At 45.3% G+C, this 21,011-nt stretch overlaps 2 protein-coding genes and 1 long non-coding RNA gene across 9 annotated transcripts in view; 1 reads left to right on the top strand and 2 right to left on the bottom strand.

Moving 5' to 3' along the window:
* Nucleotides 1–6,964, bottom strand: part of mgaa (MAX dimerization protein MGA a) — a 22,442-nt gene extending 15,478 nt beyond the window's left edge. For 4 of the 7 annotated variants that reach the window (XM_086094052.1, XM_086094051.1, XM_086094053.1 and 1 more), the window contains exons 1-5: nucleotides 6,325–6,964; nucleotides 3,279–4,377; nucleotides 1,350–2,910; nucleotides 345–450; nucleotides 143–232 (exon numbers count right to left, since the gene is read on the bottom strand). In XM_086094052.1, coding sequence (XP_085950178.1) covers nucleotides 143–232; nucleotides 345–450; nucleotides 1,350–2,910; nucleotides 3,279–4,303 — 2,782 coding nt within the window. In that variant the 5' untranslated portion in view covers nucleotides 4,304–4,377; nucleotides 6,325–6,964. The remainder of the gene's footprint in view (nucleotides 1–142; nucleotides 233–344; nucleotides 451–1,349; nucleotides 2,911–3,278; nucleotides 4,378–6,324) is intronic. The other 3 variants (XM_086094048.1, XM_086094047.1, XM_086094046.1) reach the window with 1 other exon arrangement.
* On the top strand, nucleotides 6,330–13,704 carry LOC147162691 (uncharacterized). The gene is made up of 2 exons (XR_015097009.1): nucleotides 6,330–11,498; nucleotides 11,880–13,704. It is a non-coding gene; the product is annotated as an uncharacterized LOC147162691 (long non-coding RNA).
* On the bottom strand, nucleotides 10,839–19,815 carry tyro3 (TYRO3 protein tyrosine kinase). The gene is made up of 19 exons (XM_086094054.1): nucleotides 19,540–19,815; nucleotides 18,464–18,650; nucleotides 17,431–17,531; nucleotides 17,188–17,358; nucleotides 17,010–17,096; nucleotides 16,807–16,922; nucleotides 16,102–16,282; nucleotides 15,726–15,868; nucleotides 15,194–15,332; nucleotides 14,982–15,123; nucleotides 14,818–14,912; nucleotides 14,481–14,576; nucleotides 14,320–14,400; nucleotides 14,136–14,228; nucleotides 13,944–14,065; nucleotides 13,342–13,451; nucleotides 13,103–13,262; nucleotides 12,596–12,732; nucleotides 10,839–11,471 (listed from the first exon to the last, which is right to left on the bottom strand). Exons 1-19 carry the CDS (start codon nucleotides 19,595–19,597, stop codon nucleotides 11,063–11,065), a joined length of 2,628 nt encoding a protein of 875 aa, XP_085950180.1. The 5' UTR covers nucleotides 19,598–19,815; the 3' UTR covers nucleotides 10,839–11,062.
* Between the last annotated feature and the right edge of the window lie 1,196 nt (nucleotides 19,816–21,011).

A 21,011-nucleotide genomic window follows, 5' to 3' on the forward strand; every position in this document is an offset into this window, starting at 1 on the left:
CAATTCAACTTAAGCAGATTACCATTGACTGGATGACTAAGAATCTACAGAAGAAAAAAAATGTTTTAAGTCCAAGCACATTGGTCATTTCTTTTTGATAACTTGACATAATTTGAGAGAGAAAAAAAATAAAGATTCTGACCCTCCTGTAACACCGGGTGGATGATCTGCTGGTGCTTCATCGTCTTCATGTCTTTGAGAAGAACTTCCTCCAAAGAAGCAATTGTCTCTTCTGGTGAAAAAAAAAGTCAAAACAGTAAGTTTCAAGATTAGCGCAATAATAAAAGAGAGACGGGAGCCATGGCTGTGCCAAATGGATTCGGATGGAGGAGATGACAGTTTACCGTTGGAGTGATCTTCAGTCGGCCGCTGATCATCCGATGGCGACGACACAAGCGGCCCGTTTGCTTCTTGCTCTTCGCTGTCAGCGATATGAAGTTTGAGAGCCTCCTAAAATGTAAAATGTCCACTTTGGTGCTTGCATCAACAAATGTTTTTTATCTCGATTGCACGGCCGGAAGATGACAAGCTTCGGGTCACTTGCTCGGAACGCACTGATTGGGCAACATGTCATGGCGCAGTTTACAAGTGTGAGCCAAATCACAAAGAGTTGATTTGAAATTGAACATAGAACGGGAAATGGAAACTACTGGAAGGTAGTAAAGCGGTGCACAAGCAGTCAGCAAAATTTTAAAATGTGATGATTCAATTTAGTTTGTCAAATCAAAACCAGTCAAACCACAAAATTGGCAAAGGGAATCAACGGCTTTATACTGAACAATCTTGTTTTGCTACATTTTGAGATAATTAGTACTCGTTAGGGCTGGGCAATAAATCAAATGTATTCAATTAATTAATTATTTTAAAATGAGTTAGACAATTTGAAAATTTGCTACATTGTGAAATCGAGGGAAGGAATTTAAGAGTTTAATTTGAATGAATCAAAACTGGTGGTTCTGAAGGTGTTGTATCAAAAGGTTATTCAATGTGAGTTGTAATGTTGCACAAGTGGCAGAATGCTGCATAAGTGGTTCAGAAGACGTGTTTACAATAGTTAGCAACTACTTAATTGTAGCAGTTAAACAAACACAAGCTATAAACAGCTATTTTTTGCACAAGCTATCGTTAAGTTTACGTTAAAACTGATTTAAAATCAGTATACATTATTGTTGTCTAAAAATTTTGCGCGGGATTTATTTTTTGAATTAATTCTTCTTCCTGGGTGGTGTGGAAAAAATTGTTGAGAAGCACTGTTTTAGGAGGATTATTGGATAAGATACTATCTTGGTAAATAAATAATAAGCGCAATGGTGACCAACTAAACTTGGTTGTGTGAATGCACTAGCTACCTTGGACGTGAAGGAGATAAAGAGCTGCTCCTCAACTTCTTCCAGGTTTGGCTTCATGGTCGTGTAAGCAGAGTCGTCCGTCTTCACCTCCAAATCGGATATGGCGGTTTTTCGCCGGCGAGCCTTTCTGTTGCTCTTCAATGGTTTTGGGGACGGGATTGTTGGGACATGCGCCGGAGGAGCTGATGCATTAGCTTCTCCAGAAACATCAGATGGACAGGGAGGTGTCGGCGAATCAGTGCTTGGAAACTCCACCCCCATTCCAAGGTTCTCCTCTGTAGAAAAAAAGTGCACAAGGTCCGCGATGGAGGGCGTAGGGGACAGCGCATCACCGTCCAATGAGGAGAACGTTGGCGACAGAGTCAAAGGAATTGCGAGGGGAGAGAGTTCTCCTGGGTAGGGCAGCGTCTGTTCGGTCTCTTGAAATGAAAGAGCATCGACAGCGGGGGGGTGAGAATGGATCAGGACAGGAGAGTTTGATGGATCACTGGTTGGGGTTTGGGAAGGCAACAAGGAGGACCCCGGTGAAAGACACTGTGATGTGGGCTGGAACGCTGGAAACGAAGGGTCCACGCTGGGCTGTGGGGGAGGTAACACTGTATGCCACTTAAACACAGATAGGCCAGAATCTTTGTTCAGCGGGAAATTCTCAGGAAGCTTGCAGGAGCCAGCGTCCAGATCCAACGCAAAGGTGGCAGGTAGAGAAGGTAGTGGCTCTGGCGAACTCACTGGGGACAAAGACTCAAAGCAGAAAGGTGAACAGGGAGAGCCAGGAAGAAAATGACCAGACTTGGACACTGAGGGAAGGGCGGTTGTCAAGTTCGAAGCATCGACTTCAGTGTGCAAAAGTGGAGACGAAGCAGGAGACGAAGATGAGGTAGTAAGAGTTGAACAAGTAAAAGTTTTGCGGTTATCCTGTGGCTCATGAACCTTGGCAAGCGCTGGTTTCGCTGGCTCAGAGGGTGAGCTCAATAGTACATAATCCGGAGTGGCCTCAGGGTCTTCAAAAGACACACAACTAATATGTTGAGATTTTGTTTTTCCAAAGATATTTGCGGTGAATTCGTCGGATTCATTTGGGGTAGAATCCTGGTTGTCAGGTTTCAAGTTAGATGTAGTGTTAATATTCAGATCAGCAGAAGCTGTCCTGGTTTCGGTTTGGAACTCTGCACGAACTTGTGTAGAGGAAGATTCCAATTTGCTTTTGATTGCCTTGGTCTTAGTGGAATGCTTTTTCAAGAACAGTGCCAAGGCCGGCAAAGGAAGAGGACGTTTACCACTGGGCAATAGCTGGACCTCGGACTGACATTTCGGCTCCGAAACCACAAGTCCCTGCACAGCGCCACTCTTTCCCTGCGGTATAGGTTCAGTAGAAGACTTGGTAGATTTCTTGTCCGCTTTGGGATCATCTTGGCTTGAGGCTTTTTCTGCAGCAGCTTTAGTGTTGGTTTGCGTAAGTCTTTTTGAGTCGCTTAAAGAGTCCACGTTGCATCTTGTTAAGGAAATATGTGCCTCTCGAATTAGGTCCCCATTTAATTTTTCTGCTGGCCGTGAGTTGCTGCTGAAGGAAACAACAGGAGCACTTAGATGAGGTGATTCATTTATGATTTACAAGCTGATAGTAACACGAGACAACAATTACCGGAGCCTGGCAATCAAGTCTAAAGAGCACGTTATCAGAATAATGTCAGAACAAAGATGGACAGTCACAGAGCAGATCAAGATACGAATTCTCATTTTCAGAATGGGTCACTTCGCCAGAACAATCAGTATCTGAAGCAGGCAACATGGAGGACAACTTTCTTTTTGATAGACAACTCAGTCAGAATAGGAAACGATACGTTGTTGGGATAAACACTCAAAGAATAACACAATTTGTATCTTTATTCAACAGAAATCTGAAAAAGATGCTGAGTCAGACGGTCTTACCAGGTACTGTTCTTCACATCTTTGGGTGCAGATCCCGAGGATGCCTCTTGGACAGAAGAGGTCCCCAAAGATTTTGTGTCCAGAAAGCTTCGAGCTTTGTGATTCGCAAGCAAAGACTTCAAGCTTTTCTTTAACGGTTGCTGCTGACTGGTTGCTGCAGCTTCATCTTGGTTGGAGTTCACCTTCAGGCCCAATGAACCAACACCATCGTCCCTAAGTCCCTTGGCAAAAGGGTTGTAGTCAACTTTCAGCTGAGCTAATTGGCAATTATGGTACCCTGTGACAGCCATGAACTCAGTCTGTTGAAATGTGAACGTGGCAACGTTTGAGTCACTCAGCCTAATGTCTTTAGCAGCGTTTTCCGTCTGGACCACATGCAAACGCGGAATATAGCGATGCATTGGGTGCAGCACAGCATTGCCTTCCTGGTCGGCAGTGTTGCTGGTGAGCTTCAGTTTGTAAAACGAAATGGGATTCTGCATCCAGTGGTGACCCGTGGAAGGCGAATCAGGATGCGCAAACGGCAAATTTGTCAAGTGACGCTCTGCCTTCTCAGCCACCTGCCAGCTGGTGCCGGTCCACATGTAACGATTCTGGTCTGCCAGCTGAATGTCCAACAATAAAACATACTTCCTGGACGGTTGCAATCCAGAGATCCGGAAGCGACAATATGGAAACATTCTGCTTCCTTGCTTGGTCAGAATCATCTCAGTTTTACACCTAAAAAAATCGTTCCACATGTTGTTGTTGTCCAAAGTCACTTGGATGCCTCTGCAAGTCCTCTCGGGTGTCAGGAGATCACCCCGGGGAGGTTTGGTGGCAGCGCGTCTGCTGCAGCACGTTGCCAAGCGCACGTCAGCCTCAGCCGTCATTGTGGCTTCTTTGTAACTTCCATTCGCGCCTCGTACGGCCCGGGCGACCTGACCAAAGTGCCGAGGCAGATAATCGGCATCAGGCGCGGCTGCGGGGCTGGCCGCCCCGCCGTCGTCAAGCACCATCACTTCCTGCTGCGCCTTAGAGGCCATGGACACATCCCACACGTCTACGGTATGGAACCATTTAGCATTTTGTATGGCTTACCAGGGGGGACATAAACATCCTGGAAAAAAAACAATAGTACTTTATAAGGCATAATGACAATAATAAATAACAATGCATCAGATTTATTTGGCGCAATGACTATATCGTGACATGCTATTAGCATGTTATGACACACTAACCTGTTAAGGAATCTGCATGCAAGCAATTTGTTAAGAACATGTTATAGCACGTCAACAAGACTATATTATGCGATTTTAACTCAATTAAAACTAGGATTTTCATTTCTATTTGAGAGAATGACTTCATGTGCAGTTAAAACAACCCATTTGTATTATTTCACCGATATTGTTCACTGTTTTCCAATAAAACAAGATTGGAACACTGATGGTATATGTTGCTTGAATGAAAAATAACTGGTATCAGCAGGTCAGACTTTTTAAAAGATCGGGGATCTGCCAGAAAATTGTGATCGGTGCACCCGCAGTTTGCAGTTTAGCATGGCAGAAGTGCAAGCTCATCCACCGTGCTGCCATTTTGCGATCAAATAGCACCTAGGCTACAAACAGCTGATAGCCTGTTTGCTAACATGAAACAAGTTCACTTCATAGCCATCAATTTTCAAGACTACTTAGCCTCATTAGGGTCTCGGCTGAGCTGAAGTAGATCCCAGCCGACAATGCAAGAGGCATAGTACACCTGGACTGGTCGCCAGACAACCACCATTCACACTCACATTCACAATAGCAAAGTGACAAGTGGCCACCGTCTTTATGGAATTAAGTAAAATAAAAAAACAAAAATAAAACATGGAATTAACATTTTAAATGCTTCTGAAATCCTCCATAAGAAACCAATTTAAAAAAAAAACTATTCTACAACCCACACTGCTCTTCTCATGAATAATATTCAACGCTATTTAAGTCAAGAAAGTTTGTTGAGCAAATTATGCTCTTTGAAACATCACTGTAATTTTACCGCATCGTCTTGGAGAATTCCTTGGAATGTCGGCCCTACAAGCTTGATGGTAGATATTGAAACTTGTCAATCAGAGAGGAGATTCCCCAAGGAGCAGACAAAACTAAAGGGTCAGGGAGATATGCAGAGAAAAACTGAAGCTATTGACAATTCCCAACATCCGGTCATTTCGGATATTTCCGCAATGCAACACATTGCAAATGTTTCCTTTATATGGTGAAAACAAATTACGCATTATATTACTGCTTTTCCGTGTGACTAGCACACCAACCAGGGAGATTATTATAGTAGTCAAATGACATTTCAAGGTCAAAATAATGCTCATAATCAAATTACAACAATACATAGTCCAATGCTTTTCAATGAGCGGGGAGGAGGTCGTTTTTACTTTTGATGTAAGCTTGGAATTGTCAATAGCCCACTGGTTTATGCTTAAAAAATATATATATATATTGAAACAGTCTATGGGCGTTGTCGCAAAACAAAACTCCTCCAAAAGGCAATTTTTAAAAACGAAAAATTTCCTGACATTCAAAATTCTTGGTGTGTTGCACTGAGGTTGACGTTATCATTCCCAAATCCTACCACAATTTTTGTTTATGACAAACTGTCATTTTGGGAAACCTTGTCACGTTGCTATTCACATCTGCAGACAATTCCTAATTCTCAATTAACCTAACCTACTTGTGTGGGGATTTTTTAAGGTGGGCATTATCTTACATTTGAGATATGTTCTATTTTGACATCAAGCAGCGACTTGATTAAAGACGGCAAGGACCATATTATTTGTTGCACAACAAGTTAACTCTACAATAAAACCTCTATGTTCATTATTTATCTACATGGGACTGTAAACGCTAATATAAATGCATATCCTACTTTCTAACAAAGTAGCATGCAACATGGACTTACAATCGGCTAACTAGCTAGGTAGCATGTTAGTAAGCTAGCATGCCAGCATACTAGCTAGGCCTGAAGCACAACCGCCACTAAACAGGACCATGCGTTGTCGTGACGTCACTCAGATTACCTTCCACACGGTTAAAGGTTTCCACAGCGCGGACGCCGTGACTTCAATTCACTTAACGACCGTTTCTCCGTTGTTCGCGCTTCGTCGACATCTTGCTTGCTTGGTAGTCCCAACTGCGGCTGGGTTAGCAGCGTGCTGCCATCAGTCGGTCTGTCTGTCGGTCTGTCTGTCTGTCTGTCGGTCCGTCCGTCCGTCACGACGCATTACTGCGCACCCTCCGCTGCCGCCATTTTGACGCTGTGCCACCACATGCCGCCTCTACGTCTTCCGAACTCGCCGGGACCGTCGTCGACGTTGGCGCCCGACACCCAGCGGCACCGCGTTGGCCCCCAAAACAAATTCGGTTCGGTTTGTGTCGCCACGAAAGCTCCAACGGCTAGCGCAGGTCCCGTAGGACCTCAACTGGGACGCCGTGTACTGGTGCGGAGTAACTCAACGACAACGTGTAGTAACACAACAACGACGTGGTAACAAAACGACGGATTTGAGATGAGTGCAACGAAGAGTGCACCGTGTGTGTGGTCAACTACGACGGCGTATAGCAATACAACTAAGACGCCTTTCAGGTAGTACAACTACTGCTGCGTGAACTGGGCTGAGTAAGTAAGACGACTACGTGTAGTAACACAACGACGATGTGTGGGGGTAGTTCTCGGCACAAATGGCGGCAGTTCGCTTTTTTTGTCCTAGTGTACTGCGGTGGTGGGAAGTAATTAAGTACAAATACTTAACCATACTTTTTACTACCTGGACAACCGTTTACTTTAAGCGCTAGATTTATAAACGTGTATCTGTACTTAACACACCGTAAACAGTGTAAAGACGTTGGAATTAGCACATGTGCTTTTAGCAGAGTTGTTGCTTCTCAAGTAGCAATACTTAATGCAAGGACAACCGATTTTGTAGTAACTCAGCCACAATGTGCAGTTACACAATGTCAGGTGAAAGTACCGTAGTACAGCGAGTATGTGTACCAGTTTATGGTAACAATTATGGCAATATGATTTACACAAAAAACAATGTGTTTGAGGTAGTTACTACTGTGTGTATTTGTCTGAAGAAATATAACTACAAGGTTTACCAATACATGTACATGCTACGTGTACTTCAATGTTGGCACAGGGTTTTTCCCGTGTACAAAAAGGCCTTATTTGCTCACCACCTCCAGCCGAAGTGACGGATAATGAATGAATGCTTTAACATTATAAAGTCATATTCTTATTAGAACTATTATTCTTATTATTGAGACATGGAAGTAGTATATGTTGCCTGTAAAAAATTAAAGCGAGTTAGTTGAATTTACAGAATACATGCGCACGGTCAGGATTATGGATGTTCGATACCGCTTTTTTCCCGACCAATACGCAACTCTTGAGTAGTCACCAGCCACGACTAATACCAAATACCAATACCACTAGTAAATAAAATTCCCCACCCATAAATGACATGATTTTAAAGAAAGACCTATATATCCCAATATATTATTTTTCCTTAAAAGTACACAGAGTTAATGGCAACTTTGTATTCATATAATTTCTATTTATTATTAACAGCCATCATGGTATCGGTCACCGCCGTGAGTACCGATACATTAAAATAAGACTGGCATTGGCACCGATACGATACCTACGTGTCCCCTATCATAGTCAGGATGATACCACCTCTCCCTCAATTTGAGCCAGACAAAAACCCGTGGGAGGTAACGGAACAAATACTATTACTGTACTTGAGTATTTTATTTTTCAATAACAAATGGTAGCTTACTACAGCGCTGGGAAGTAACCAAGTACATTAACAAACTTGAGTATATTATTTTTCTAAAGATTTTTTTCCCCTTGTCATTATTACACGTGTTCAAAATAAAGAATTCAATCAATATATTTATCATACTTCAAATACACAATTTCACTGTTACTTTTTTGAACCTCTGCAGGTGACGCACCGAAGAAGACACAAATAATGACTAAAGGAGGACTGTACTTCTTTTTTTATTACACAAATATCTGTACTTGTACTAAACTACAGAGTTAGTACTTTTCCTCTTCTGGTGATAACAACTGTAAGAGACTTTAGATTGAAAAATTCAACATTTACCGCTCAACTACAACGACAGATTTAAATTACTGTAGGGCAACCACTCCTTGTACTGGTACTGGTTAATGGTAACACAAGTACGACAATGCATTTGAAGTGGTACCGTCATGTACTTTTGTATATTATACGGGGCATATTCAATGGGAAGAACAAGTTGTTACTTACCCAATAATTGAATACATCAGATTAAAGTGATACATTTAAAGAGCTCTAATTTCAGTACTGTGAATCTTCTTTTATCAGACTCACTGTTATGATCGGGTCAGAATCTTATACTGGCCCATGCCTGCTTAAAACATGTTATGGGGAAGGTTGTGGGTGGATTTTGAACCGGGAGCCATGGTGGAGGATGGGGGGGGATGTGTTGGGTGAAGGGAGTTCTGGTTCTGATGCGAGCAGCTGAATTCTGGACCAACTGGAGTTTATGGAGGTAATTGTGAGGGAGGCCAAAAAGGAGAGAATTGCAGTAGTCACGACGGGAGGTGTGACTGAGGACCAGAACGACGGCAGTTTGGAGGGGGTCAGTGAGGGGCGAAGACTGTTGATGTTACGTAGGTGGAAGTATGCGGACCGGGTAATGTTATTGGTGTGGGATTGAAAAGATAGGGTGCTGTCCAGGATGACTCCCAGACTTTTGACTTTGGGGGGGAAGGTGGAATAGAGGCGTTGTCAAGAGTGAGTGAAAAACTGGCTGATTTTGAGAGGGTGGTTTTCGTGCCGATGAGTAGAAATTCAGTTTTGCTACTGTTTAATTGCAGGAAATTTTGAGTGAACCAGGTTTTTATTTCAGAAATGCAGTCTGTAATGGAGGTAGGTGGTAGAGTGGAGGAGGGTTTGGTGGAGAGATAAAGTTGGGTATCATCAGCATAAGAATGAAATTGAATGTTCAATTTACGGAAAATATTGCAGAGGGGGAGGAGGTAAATGAAGAAGAGGAGGGTCCCCAGGACAGATCTCCCAAAAGATTGGTTTATTTTTAAGGGATCGGCCAAAATTAAGGAAATCGGGGGCAATAAATCCGCTGGCCGATGGATCGGTGCACCCCTCGAAATAAGTAAATAAGTTCAAAACGCTGCCGCTGATCACCATATTGTGCTGGGATTTTAGTGAACATTTCTGTCGAGTTGATCAGAAATGATCTCTAACAATTCGAGAGTTTGGCCCAAGTGAACAATTCCTGCGAAGAAGCGAGGTTGACTCGCAGGCAAGCCACCATTTGCTGCATGACGTGTTCGTGATCTCCCTGAGGCAGCCGACGGGCGTGTTCGTTGCAGACGGGCTCAGACATATTCATTGGATTTGTTGTTGTTCTTTTCCATCTCTTCGGCCTTAAATGACATCTTGAGCATGTGCTGTAGTGCGTCATACAAACTGAATGTTCTCTTTCATAGAGGATTATTGTGAACAGCTTGGCTCAGGGTTTACATTACATTACATCTACAACAAATGCTGAGTCAAAACAACCTCAAAATACAGCGTTGATGTAATTACTATTAATAAGAATTCATGTTCTTTGGCACAAACTGAAATAGATTGAAGAGTGAACCCTCGCAGGGGGGTTATTAAAAGACGCAACTAAGGGAAGCCTCACCCTTCATCCCTCCAAAACAATGCTTATAATTCCCTTTATCAAAAGTTTAAACCCTAAACACGTCATCAATCACAGCGTGATGCCCCCAAAAAACTGATTTCGGCAACATGACGGGGAATACGGTTAGCACAGCCGTGTTACAGTTCTGACTCCGGTGGTTCCGTTCAAATTTGGTTTGCCGCCTTCCTGTGTGCAAACTGCTTGTTATTCCCGCCTCAGGCTTTCGCCCACATTCCAAAAACATGTTTCTTAGATCCGCCAAAACACAGCGATGCAGCCGAACCCAACTGAACTTTGGCGCAGTGTGCCGGGTTTGGCAACTCGTTTTGAGGAGTGGATAATTGTTGGTTGGTTTTGCTGCGATTAAAAATTTGAATCGATGGTCAACAATAGTCAGGTTTCAATCCAATTGTTTGGAATTTTGGAAGCGAATTGGCTGAAAATGCACAAAACGGACCGAGCCGTAATGGTTTGAATATGTTGAGAAATTAAAAAGTAGTTGAAGGACAATATATGGCGGAATAAAATGTCCTATATAACACTATTATTTATCGAATCAATATGAACCACTCATTTTATAGCATTTCATAATATTCAAACGTCGTAAATGAATGAACTTCCGGAGCAACCATTGGGCAGTGTCGTGAAACTCGATCGATTGTGCACATGCGCTTGTCTATCTGTGCGTGCGTGGACCCAATTGGGCAGCTGGGACGGACGGGGTACCCACAGTCTCAATATGTTCACAACCCAAAATGGTCGTCTTGCTCACTGGGTGTGTTTTTATTGTGATGGCTGACAATAAAAAAAAAACCTTCACTGGCATCTGTTGCCTCGTCAGAGCACACAAACTTGATGCTGACTATTTTTATTAGCCACTCAACCTTGGCGGAGGTCCTGTTTTCGTCACTGACTCTAAGTATGAAGTTGTTAGAAATAAAAGTTTTTAATTAGTCACATTAAAACATATTCACAAGCAAGTTAAAAAAGTGCCAAGTGTGCAAACTCAAGCGACCGGTCGGTGTTTGCTGTCTCAAGCGGTATCCAATCAGTTCACACGTGAATGACTGCGTCATCATCCTCTTCCAGTCTGTCCACGCTTGGCCCCTGGCCCCCCTGGGCACCACCACAAGGGTCCACAATATACCTGTAGTCTCCGCCGCCACCGATAGCCAACGCGGCGCCGGACGCCACCATCAGCCAGTCCTGCTCCTCGTCTTGGGCGCCCCGCCATCGGGGGGCGCTTAAGCCGCCACCCTCTTGTGGGTCGGGGGCCCCGTTGCCCCCCCTGACCTCCTGGCCTTCGCCCTCCAGGTTGACGTAGTGTAAGGACTCCTTGTGCGGGGCGGCGGCAGCGGCGGGTGAAAAGCTATGCCGCAACTCCTCCAGCAGGACGGCCAGACGCTGAAACGTGGGCCGACATTTGGGCACGGGACTCCAGCAGCTGTGCATCACGTCGTAGCTGAGAGGTCACATGACATCATCATCGGTACTATATGACACACACTAATAATTGCATGAGGTCAAACGACACTGTTGTGATGTCACAAGCATGAAACGACAGCTGAGGTCACATGACATCACAATGGGCGCTTGACATTGAAGTCAGATGAGGTCACAGCTGAGAAGTTCAAATAAGAATCGCATGAAATTGTTTGAATGTAATTGAGTGCTCACACAAAGTTGGTTAACAAGGTTACCGATATACGAGTTCACAAAAACTGACGAAAATGTTACAAGCAATTTTGCTAATGAAATAAAAAACAAACAAACTACATTTTACGTTTACAAAAGTAACGAGAATAATAGCGAAAATGTCCTTTGTTTTAGTCTTTAATCTTCTTCTTTTCCTTTGGGCTTTTCCCTTCAGGGGTCGCCACAGCCAATCAGTTGCCTCCATCGAACCCTGTCCTCTGCTCTCACACAAACTACCTTCATGTCCTCTTGAACTACTTCCATAAACCTCCTCTTTGGACCTTCTGCCTGGCATTTGGAAACGTCTTTAGTAATTCCTTTAATACATGATCCTTTGGGGTTGATTAGAAGTCGAATGGTTTGGATATTAACCAGAATAATGCTGCATTCGAGGAAAGTGGGAAGTTTGACTCTTCCGACTTCAAACCAGGAAATGTGTACGGGTATGCCCCACTGATCTGAATACATGACTGGATAGGCGATAGGCCAAGACTTGATCGTAAGCGGTGTGTTGAATGGTGTCCACCGTGAATGCGCACTTTATTGTTGTCCCCCCCCCCCCCCCCCCGACCCCCCACCAACCAACCAACCAATCCGCGGATGGTAGGCGATCAGAACCGACCACGGATCAACGCTGATCGGTTGCACCACTACTATTCATATGCTCAAATCAGAGGATTTGGACAAGTTTCAATTTAAAAAATGGCTTCAAAGTCAATGACTAAAATAGTTGTCGGTTTATTTGATAATCGATGACTTGTCGATTCGTTCTGACAGCTATATCACGTTCCCTGACAATCACCGACATGGCCACGCCGAAGTCATGGATGACGTATGGGCAGCTGAGGCGTCACGTGACATCCTTCCGACGCGCTCGACGACTCGACTCACATGTCTTGTCTGCACTCGGCGGGTCTCTTGAGGCGTTCTCCTCGGATCAGGTACTCGTAGATCTCCGAGTTCTCCACGCCAGGATACGGCGTCTGGCCCCGGGTCATCACTTCCCACATGGTGACGCCAAAGGCCCACTGACACACAAACAGGTTTCCAATGTCCTCACTGCTTCCGTGCGCTCCAAGAATACTATAGTATAGTATAACGTTTTTTGTCTGGAAGTCGGGGATTTAACAGCATTATAATTAATTCATAACATTATGTGGTTGTAAATAAAGTGGTAGTTGGAGTAACAACTATTATTTTGTCAATCGAATGTGTGGAAAATGAAACAAGGGGAGAAAATATGACTTGTTCCTTATTTAGCATCATCTTTAGATACCCTAAAGTAGGGTTTGATTCGGCCGCATATTGAATCGGTAGGAGAATTGCGCGCTGTAATATCGCAATATATCGAATCGATTATTATTTTTTTAACACCAGTGATGTGTGTGCGCATCGTACCACGTCGCTCTGCGTGGTGTAGATGTTGTCGGCCAAGCTTTCCAAAGCGATCCACTTGACAGGAAGCTTGGACGCCGACCCTTGCCGGTAATAATCTCCCGAGTAGATCTTCTTGGAGAGACCAAAGTCTGCCACGCACGCCGCCATGTTCTCATCCAGCCTGACGCACACGCGGAGAAGAGCGGAGCGGCGTTACGACAAATCACCATGACGACGGAAGAGCGCCGACGAGGACTGACATGCAGTTTCGGGCCGCCAGGTCTCTGTGGATGATATTGCGACTGCTCAGGTATTCCATCCCCCGGGCCACATCCAACATGAACTGAACCAGCACGCGCACCGACAAGTCCTGATCGGGAAAGCAACGCATCAAATTAAGAGTCAAAATACATCAAACATTTCTGAATTGGTTAACGAAGAAAGATTTTGTAACATCTCGCAGGGATGTAAAGATATCACGATACGATCATGAGCACGATATTGTGGGGAGGGTGGCGATACAGAAAAAGATCACAATATATATATTTTTTAAAGAGCACATTATTGTGTTTTTGTACATTACAGCAATGAAAAATATTATAAATAAAAAAAATTCAATATAATATATATATTGAGGCACTTACTAATAAGCACACCTTGAGTTCCTCCACATATTGACTGTTCACAAGCATTTTACGTTTGTCTTCATCTGACCGTTAGCGTGGATTTGAAACATAGAAAGGCCAAAACATGCCTCGTGAAAATCAACGAGTTTTTTTTTGTTGGATCATTGCCCCACCCCCCAATCCATTTATACATGGCCCTAATACGCCACGGTCCATTAACATCAGCGGAGACTTACAAAGGGCTGTTCTCCGAGTCTGGACAGGAGCAGGAAAGTGTGCAGGTCTCCGTGCTTCATGAAGGGTAAGACCACCATGGGGACGGGCAAACGTTGAGCGTGACGCCGGTGCAGACTCACTCCTGTGGAACCAACACAATGTCAGCAGAGAACCTTCGAAAGGGTTCAATACGAAAACCATGCGAGCGCTACCGATAAGCTGGATGACGTTGGGGTGGTGGAAGTCCTTCATGTGGGCCGCCTCCGTCAGGCACTGCTCGATGTCACCTGACGATGTGATGTCAGCTGGACACATCATCCACATCATCATCATCATCATCATCATCATCAGGGTGCGACGTTTTAATGCAAGTCACGTGACCGGGGGAAAACTCACATTTCAGAACCTTGACCGCCACCTTCTTGACGTGGGAGTCATCCGTCTTCAGGAAGGCCTCACGCACTGAACCAAACTCGCCTAAACAGCAACACGCACACGCACGCAACATTCTAACCATGGTCAGGCATGCGCATTGACACATGAACACATGATGTGACCTTTGCCCAGCATGTGTCCAAGCACAAGCAGCCTCTCTGGAATCAGAACATCTTTCAGTTTGTTGTTGAGCTCCTCGCTGATGCCCAGACTGTCCACTAGAGGGAGACACACATTTTTTTCAAACGTGTATGGGGTATAGGTTATATTATTGTTTTATATGATTTTTAATATCTTGGAATAGATTATTTTTCTTTTCTTTATATATATATATATATATATATATATATATATATATATATATATATATTCTCTCTCACACTCAAAATCATTCACTCATACTTACTATTTGAGTTATGAATCGAAAGAAAAATAGTTGTGGAACGCCACTGAACTCACGTGTCGAAACCTGCAGTCCGCCGGCATTTCGGTTGAAGGAGCGAGCGGCCGTGAAAGACACCGGCGTGTCGGCGGCAGCGGGCGGGAAAACCCAACTGAAGACGGGGAAAAGAAAACATTTCACATTGACAAACTGGACTCGGCTTTCCGACGACTTCCTGTACCCAAAGTGTCTTTGCTTCTCGTGCCGCCCGGCAAAGATGGAAAAGAGCAGCGCGAGCACGGTCAGCGCCAGGAGGGCAAACAAGACGCCCACCCAAATGTGCGTTCGCTTCGTGGGGGCGACTGCGGATAGCGGCCAGCCACCTGCATGAACAACAACACGTGGATGAGCGTGTCATTAGCATGTCGTTAGCATGTTAGCAGGCCAACGCACTTGCAGCGGGCAGGACTGCCACGGGGGGGCTCCAGGGGCCGCATCCCACCGCTGTGCAGGCCGACACCTGGACGGACGAATTGAAGAAGCGGCTGGCGCCCGAAAGGCGCGCCCACGGAACCTTGAATAGAAGAGGCTCCTACAAACACACGCAAGCATGTCGGATGTCGAGCAGGGCTGCGCAATTCCATTACAATTTCAATGACAGGAAGTCATCGAGTTACGTCGTAACTCGAAAACAGAAGCCAATTCAAAAAAGGCATTTTTGGGACTCAGCAGCTTAAAATTGCCCAGAAACCATTCAAATATCTTTGACATTCAAAAAATAAATACAATTGTTGACCTGCTATCATGGAAGACAACAGACATCATTTACCGTCAAGAAGCTAAAATGACAAGAGTTTGGACAATTTGCAATTAAAAGAGGTCATCATCAACATTTATTGATGAATGCGCTAATCAATAGTCAATCAATCGGGGCAGAAAAACACGCTCTCGTCCTGCGTCCCATCAATCGCGGCGGCGGCCTCACCTGTTGCTCCCCTCCCACAATCCATTGCACCTTGTAGGCCAGCAGCTCTCCCTGAAGCTCCTCCTCCCGAAGCTCCGCCCACTTGAGGCTCAGCTGCCGCTCTGACAAGTTGAAGGTCAGGTTCCGAGGGGCCGCGGAGGGCACTGCCGGGACAAAACAAAATTTGGGCCACTTTATAAAGTGACTCATTTGCAACGTCGCAAATTTACGAGTTTTTTTCTCTTGCAAATCTGTCACTTAATAAAATCACAAATTTGCCACTTTATAAAAATCGAAAATTTGCCGCTTTATAAAGTCGCAAATTTACGAGTTTTTTTCTCACCAATCTGCCACTTGACTTTAGTTTGTGCCGCCGTCTTGGCTGAATTTCGCTCACCTGACTCGGGCGTGATGAAGTGCGTCCAGGGGGAGAAGGGCGACGCCCCCACCTGGTTGCGACAGGAGACGCGCGCGCTGTAGTTTGAGTGGCGGCTCAGACCAGCGAGGACGTGACTGTGAGGAGGGACGGACACCGGCAACTCGGACAAGACCACCCGACCAGGAGACCACTGTTGCACCTGACGAAGAAACGCACCCGAGGCTAAATGATGCCATTTTGTTTGTGTGTGTGTGAAACCAGACCCAGCTCAACTCGTCAATCAACTTCTGAGCTTGAACATACGAAAACTAAAAGCTGCAATAATATCTCAATTTCAAGCCTCTTAGAAAGGAAGTCAACCCGCCCAAAATTTTAGAATATGAGTTAAGCAGCAAAATGCAGCCATTTTGATCCATCTAGGCGGGCGGCCATTTTGCCACTTTCTGTCTACAACCAGTCACAGCTCAGCTTCAGAAAACAGGAGAGCTGTGATTGGTTGTTGCCTGAGCAATTGTGATGTCATTTTCAGTTGACAGCAAGTGGCAAAATGGCCGCCCCCTGAGATGGATCAAAATGGCTGCATTTTGCTTCATAACTTATATTCCACAAATGTAACATTCATCACAATGTCATGTTTAGACTCGTGAGTTCACATGTAAGATATTATTGTCAAGAAATGTTGAAAGTTCACTTCCACTTTAAGCGGCGAGTGTGTGCGCATACCTGGACGACACAGGTGGACAGCTCGGAGTGACCCGTGAATCCCAATTGCCATGACAACAAGGCGTCATTGTCCAGCATGTTGGTAACCTTCAGTCCAGCGGGAGGCGCCGGCAACGCTAACATGAAACAAGATTTTGGATGACTAAACGCCGCGCCCCTCCCCCAAAACGCACGTGATGCTAACAAATCACGCTAACGCTCACCTTTGATGTAGACCGTCCCAGTTCTGGACACGGAGATCCCGCGAGCGTTACGGGCCTCGCAGTAGAACTTCACCGTCTTGTTGACACCTGCGTGCCGATGACAAGTCACGTGAGCGTCTAACTCCTCCCCGGTTGACGCGGGCAACGCGATGTGACGTCAGGCTACGCGAGGTCTTACCCACCACCCGGAGGACGGAGGGGGACGCTGCGCCGCGTCCCTTCTGAATGCCTCCCAGCCACCACAGAACCTCCACGGGCTCAGGCGGTCCGACAGCACCGCAGGTCAGGTTGAAGGGCTGGCCGGGAAGCGTGGACACATCCTGAGGTTCCTGAACAAAGTGCGGGACGCCTGGAAAAGACGCAACTATGACGGCCACGCTTCGGAAAAAAACGCGAGCGCCAAGTCCTGTCCGGTCCTCACCTTCAACCGTGACCCAGGCCCGTTCGGACGAGAACGTCCGACCGTGGAAGTCCACCTCGCACCAGTATTGACCCGCATCTTGCTGCTGGACTGACTTCACACTGAAACACAAAGTGGGAGACTGGACGAGAGCTCGGATTTGGAAAAGGACTCGGCCTCGGACCGAGGTCGTGGACACCGCTGCACCAGGACAGTTCTGGTCATCCGCTTAACTCTTTTGCTCCCAAAGACGTATCAATACGTTCTATTTTAAATGGTTTAAGTGTCCCAAAGACATATTTATGTGTTTTCTTTAAATGCTAGAGTATACAGAAGGCTTTGATGCAGCCTCTCAACTGCACTAAACGGTTGAAGCAATGGTAGTTATTACAAAAACGGCCAGCAGGTGGCAGCAGAGCAAAATACATCAGCCAGGGCCATGTTCGAAACTGATTTGTGGATAATGATGAAACTTAGCTATGAATGCTAATTGCTGCAAAACGTTAACAGATAGAAATACATGTTTTTTCCTGATGAAAGTACAGACTTTAATCTTTCTTTTGGTAGCTTCCATGTTTTTATAGCAATAGAACTCAATATTCTGTGGGCCTTGCAAAAGCAGTCCAAATCCAGTCCAACAGAACGTTTTAAGGGGAAAACAATAAGCCAATCGGAAAAATGGGAAAAATTGTTTTAGCCGGGCCCTACTTATTTATATCCTTAAAGTTCTAATGTTACGTTGTTAAGTAGATAAAATTGAGGTTTTGCATTTCTATGTGAGGGAAAATATTATTATTATTATTATTATTATTATTATTATTATTATTATGAGATGGGAGCTTGGGGTTAACTGTTATTTTGCACATAATTGAAAATTTTGAATCAAAATAAATTTCTCACGTATGCCTCGTTACAATCATGTTACAGTAAGTGTGATGCAGTAACCTAATGTGTAAGACCTGTTGTGTGTTATCGTGTGCATCGCGCAACTGTACCAAAAGGATTTTTTTGTTTTTGTTCTGCTTTGCGTGTCGGTGGTTTGAGGAGGAATCACCTGTGGTAGGTCTCCCAGTGTTTGTCCCCGTGGGCGATGAACATCTGGTCGCTGCTGAGGAGCCGAGCGCCGTCCTTCATCCAAACCACGTCGGGCTCGTCCACGCCCTCCACGGCGCAGCCCAGACGGATGCCGTTGCCCTGAGACGCCGTCTGGTTGCTCGGGTGCCGGCTGAACGCCACGCCGCCTGACGGGCGGCAAATAAACCACATGGCGGCAGGGGGGTCACCCGACCGTCACCGCGACCACATGAGCAGCCCGCGAAACTGTTCCAAAAATAGCTCGCCAGTGATGGAGAATTGTGATTTTCTAGTCAATTCAAACAACGATTTATCGAAATAAAGTGTTAAAGCCCCGCCTATCTTGAACACGTTGACTTTAAGGTATATCTCCGGGTGCTATTCCAAATTTCATCTGCATCGTGTTGTCAGAATCATCAACAATCAAGTGAAAGTAAAGCCCATCAGGGAAAAAAAAGAAGAAGAAATCGCTATAAAACGTAAACCCTGTAAATCATAATTTACGATACTGAGATCATATCATCTGAATGGTCGATGCAAACAGTGAAGTTTGCTCTTTAAGAGACGCTCATGACTCCATAACAGGGATCGGACCGTTAAACATGCGGTGATAAGTGTTTTCAGTTGTCGGTGGCAACGTAAGATGGCTGCCCTTGTAATTTCTTAAAAACTGGCCCCAAAATGCCTCCACGAACCACTTTTGGGTCCCCCATCAATTGAGAAGCATTTTAAATCTCAGCACTTGAACTTGCTTTCAAAAGTGTAAACGCTCATCCCTGCACGCGCACATAAACAGGAAGTGCATCACCATCAACATGACATCATCATCATCATCATCATTATCACTCTTCCCGCACATCCATGCCGACGTCACCCCACTGCGGTGATTTTGATGACGTCACCATGTCATTATTGATCGATGGGACGCTTTGTCAAACCGCATCAAAGTGCAACAAAAGTTTAATTTCTTCTGACGTTTTAGTCACAGGTGCACCTGACCCTCCCACAAGCAATCAATTCACCGATAAATCGATCAATTCATCAAAAAGGACTCACCGACAGCACACGACGTTAGCGCAGTGGCGAGCACGAGCCTCAGCAACAGCCCGAGCATGTTTGCTTGTTTGCTTGTTTGCTTGTTTGTTTGTTAGCCTCTCGCGCGCGCGCACGGACGTGCCCTCGCGCACTTTGACCCGGCAGCCGCTGACGCGAGCACAAACACGCGTTCCTGCTTCGATCCGAAGTTTACTCGCGGCACGAAAAGAGAGAAATGAAGAAGGAAAAAGAGGAACAATGTTATGGAGGAAAAGTTTCTCGGCTGGATGGGGGGGAGGGGGGGGGTGACCATGGGGCCACTGCAGCCGAGGTTTTGACGGTGACGTCAGGTGACCGTAGCGGATGTGGAATTTCATGCCTTCAAAATAAGATGCAGGTGGACGCGGCATTGTCTCAATGGCATTTTGGTGGGGCTACTTTCACGGCGCTTTCTGGTCTTGCTCCCATCGTATTTTACACCGAATGTTATTTTGTCATTGATCATGTCACCCTCGGCTTGCTCTAACATTTCTTCTGCAAAGAAAACACGCAGAAGGTTTCGATATGCTGTCCTTGGAGCGTTGAAAGGTTGATCAATGGAATCAGTTTCATTACAAACATTTGCAGTGACTTTGTGTATGCAGTAGCTGAAATGATGAAGTGTTGGGGCCCACAGGGGCCCACAGGGGCCCACAGGGGCCCACAGGGGGCCAGGCTCACCCACCAAGTTGTTTGTATCCCCCCCATTGGAGGCACGGATCTCCAGTAAAATCGACATTTTTATAAAGTTTGCATTTTGAAAGGATTTTTTTTGAATGATTATTAAAATGTTGACATTGTACCGCGCCATTATGTGTCCTGACATTGCTGTCCGTTGTCCTAAGACCAGCTAAGAATAAAGTTGTTGCCTGTGTTGCGTTATAGAATATCAAATCATGTGTCGACGACGCGTCACTTTGCATCCCTGCCCTTATTGCAACTCGTGCTGATCAAGCTAGCTGAAGATAGCAACATGAGGCTAACAGTCCCGTGTGGCGGTTGCGTTTTTTTTTTTTTTGTGTGTGATCACAACATCGTAGTTATGCCACCGTTGATTCTCAGTGTTGAGCAGAATTGAGCCAACATTGAAAAAGTAACCAACGAGGGACTTTTTGTCAGCTATGCACGCAGACAGACTACATATGAAAATCCGTGGCGACGCCTTGTTGTCGTGGTTGTTGTGGACAGTAATCCGTGTTATTATCATTTTTATTAAAGCAAGCATTCATTTTTGTGGAATTCGCCTGCAATTTTCGGGACGCATGACTTGAGCTTCAAAACGCTGTGTGGTCAACTTGGTCACTCGAGTTGAGTGACATCCGTCGCTTTGGCTGGAGGCGGCCGCCACACAATTTTGAATGCAGGAAAAACCCTGACATACACACAAAGAGAGAGAGCCAGCTGGCCTCGCATGCATGAAGGCTTGTTGGTTGAGGTCGGCGATGCCGAGCAGG

Source organism: Leptonotus elevatus, chromosome 14 (assembly GCF_054856555.1).
Source record: "Leptonotus elevatus isolate MCC_2025b chromosome 14, RoL_Lele_1.0, whole genome shotgun sequence".
NCBI lineage: Eukaryota > Metazoa > Chordata > Actinopteri > Syngnathiformes > Syngnathidae > Leptonotus > Leptonotus elevatus.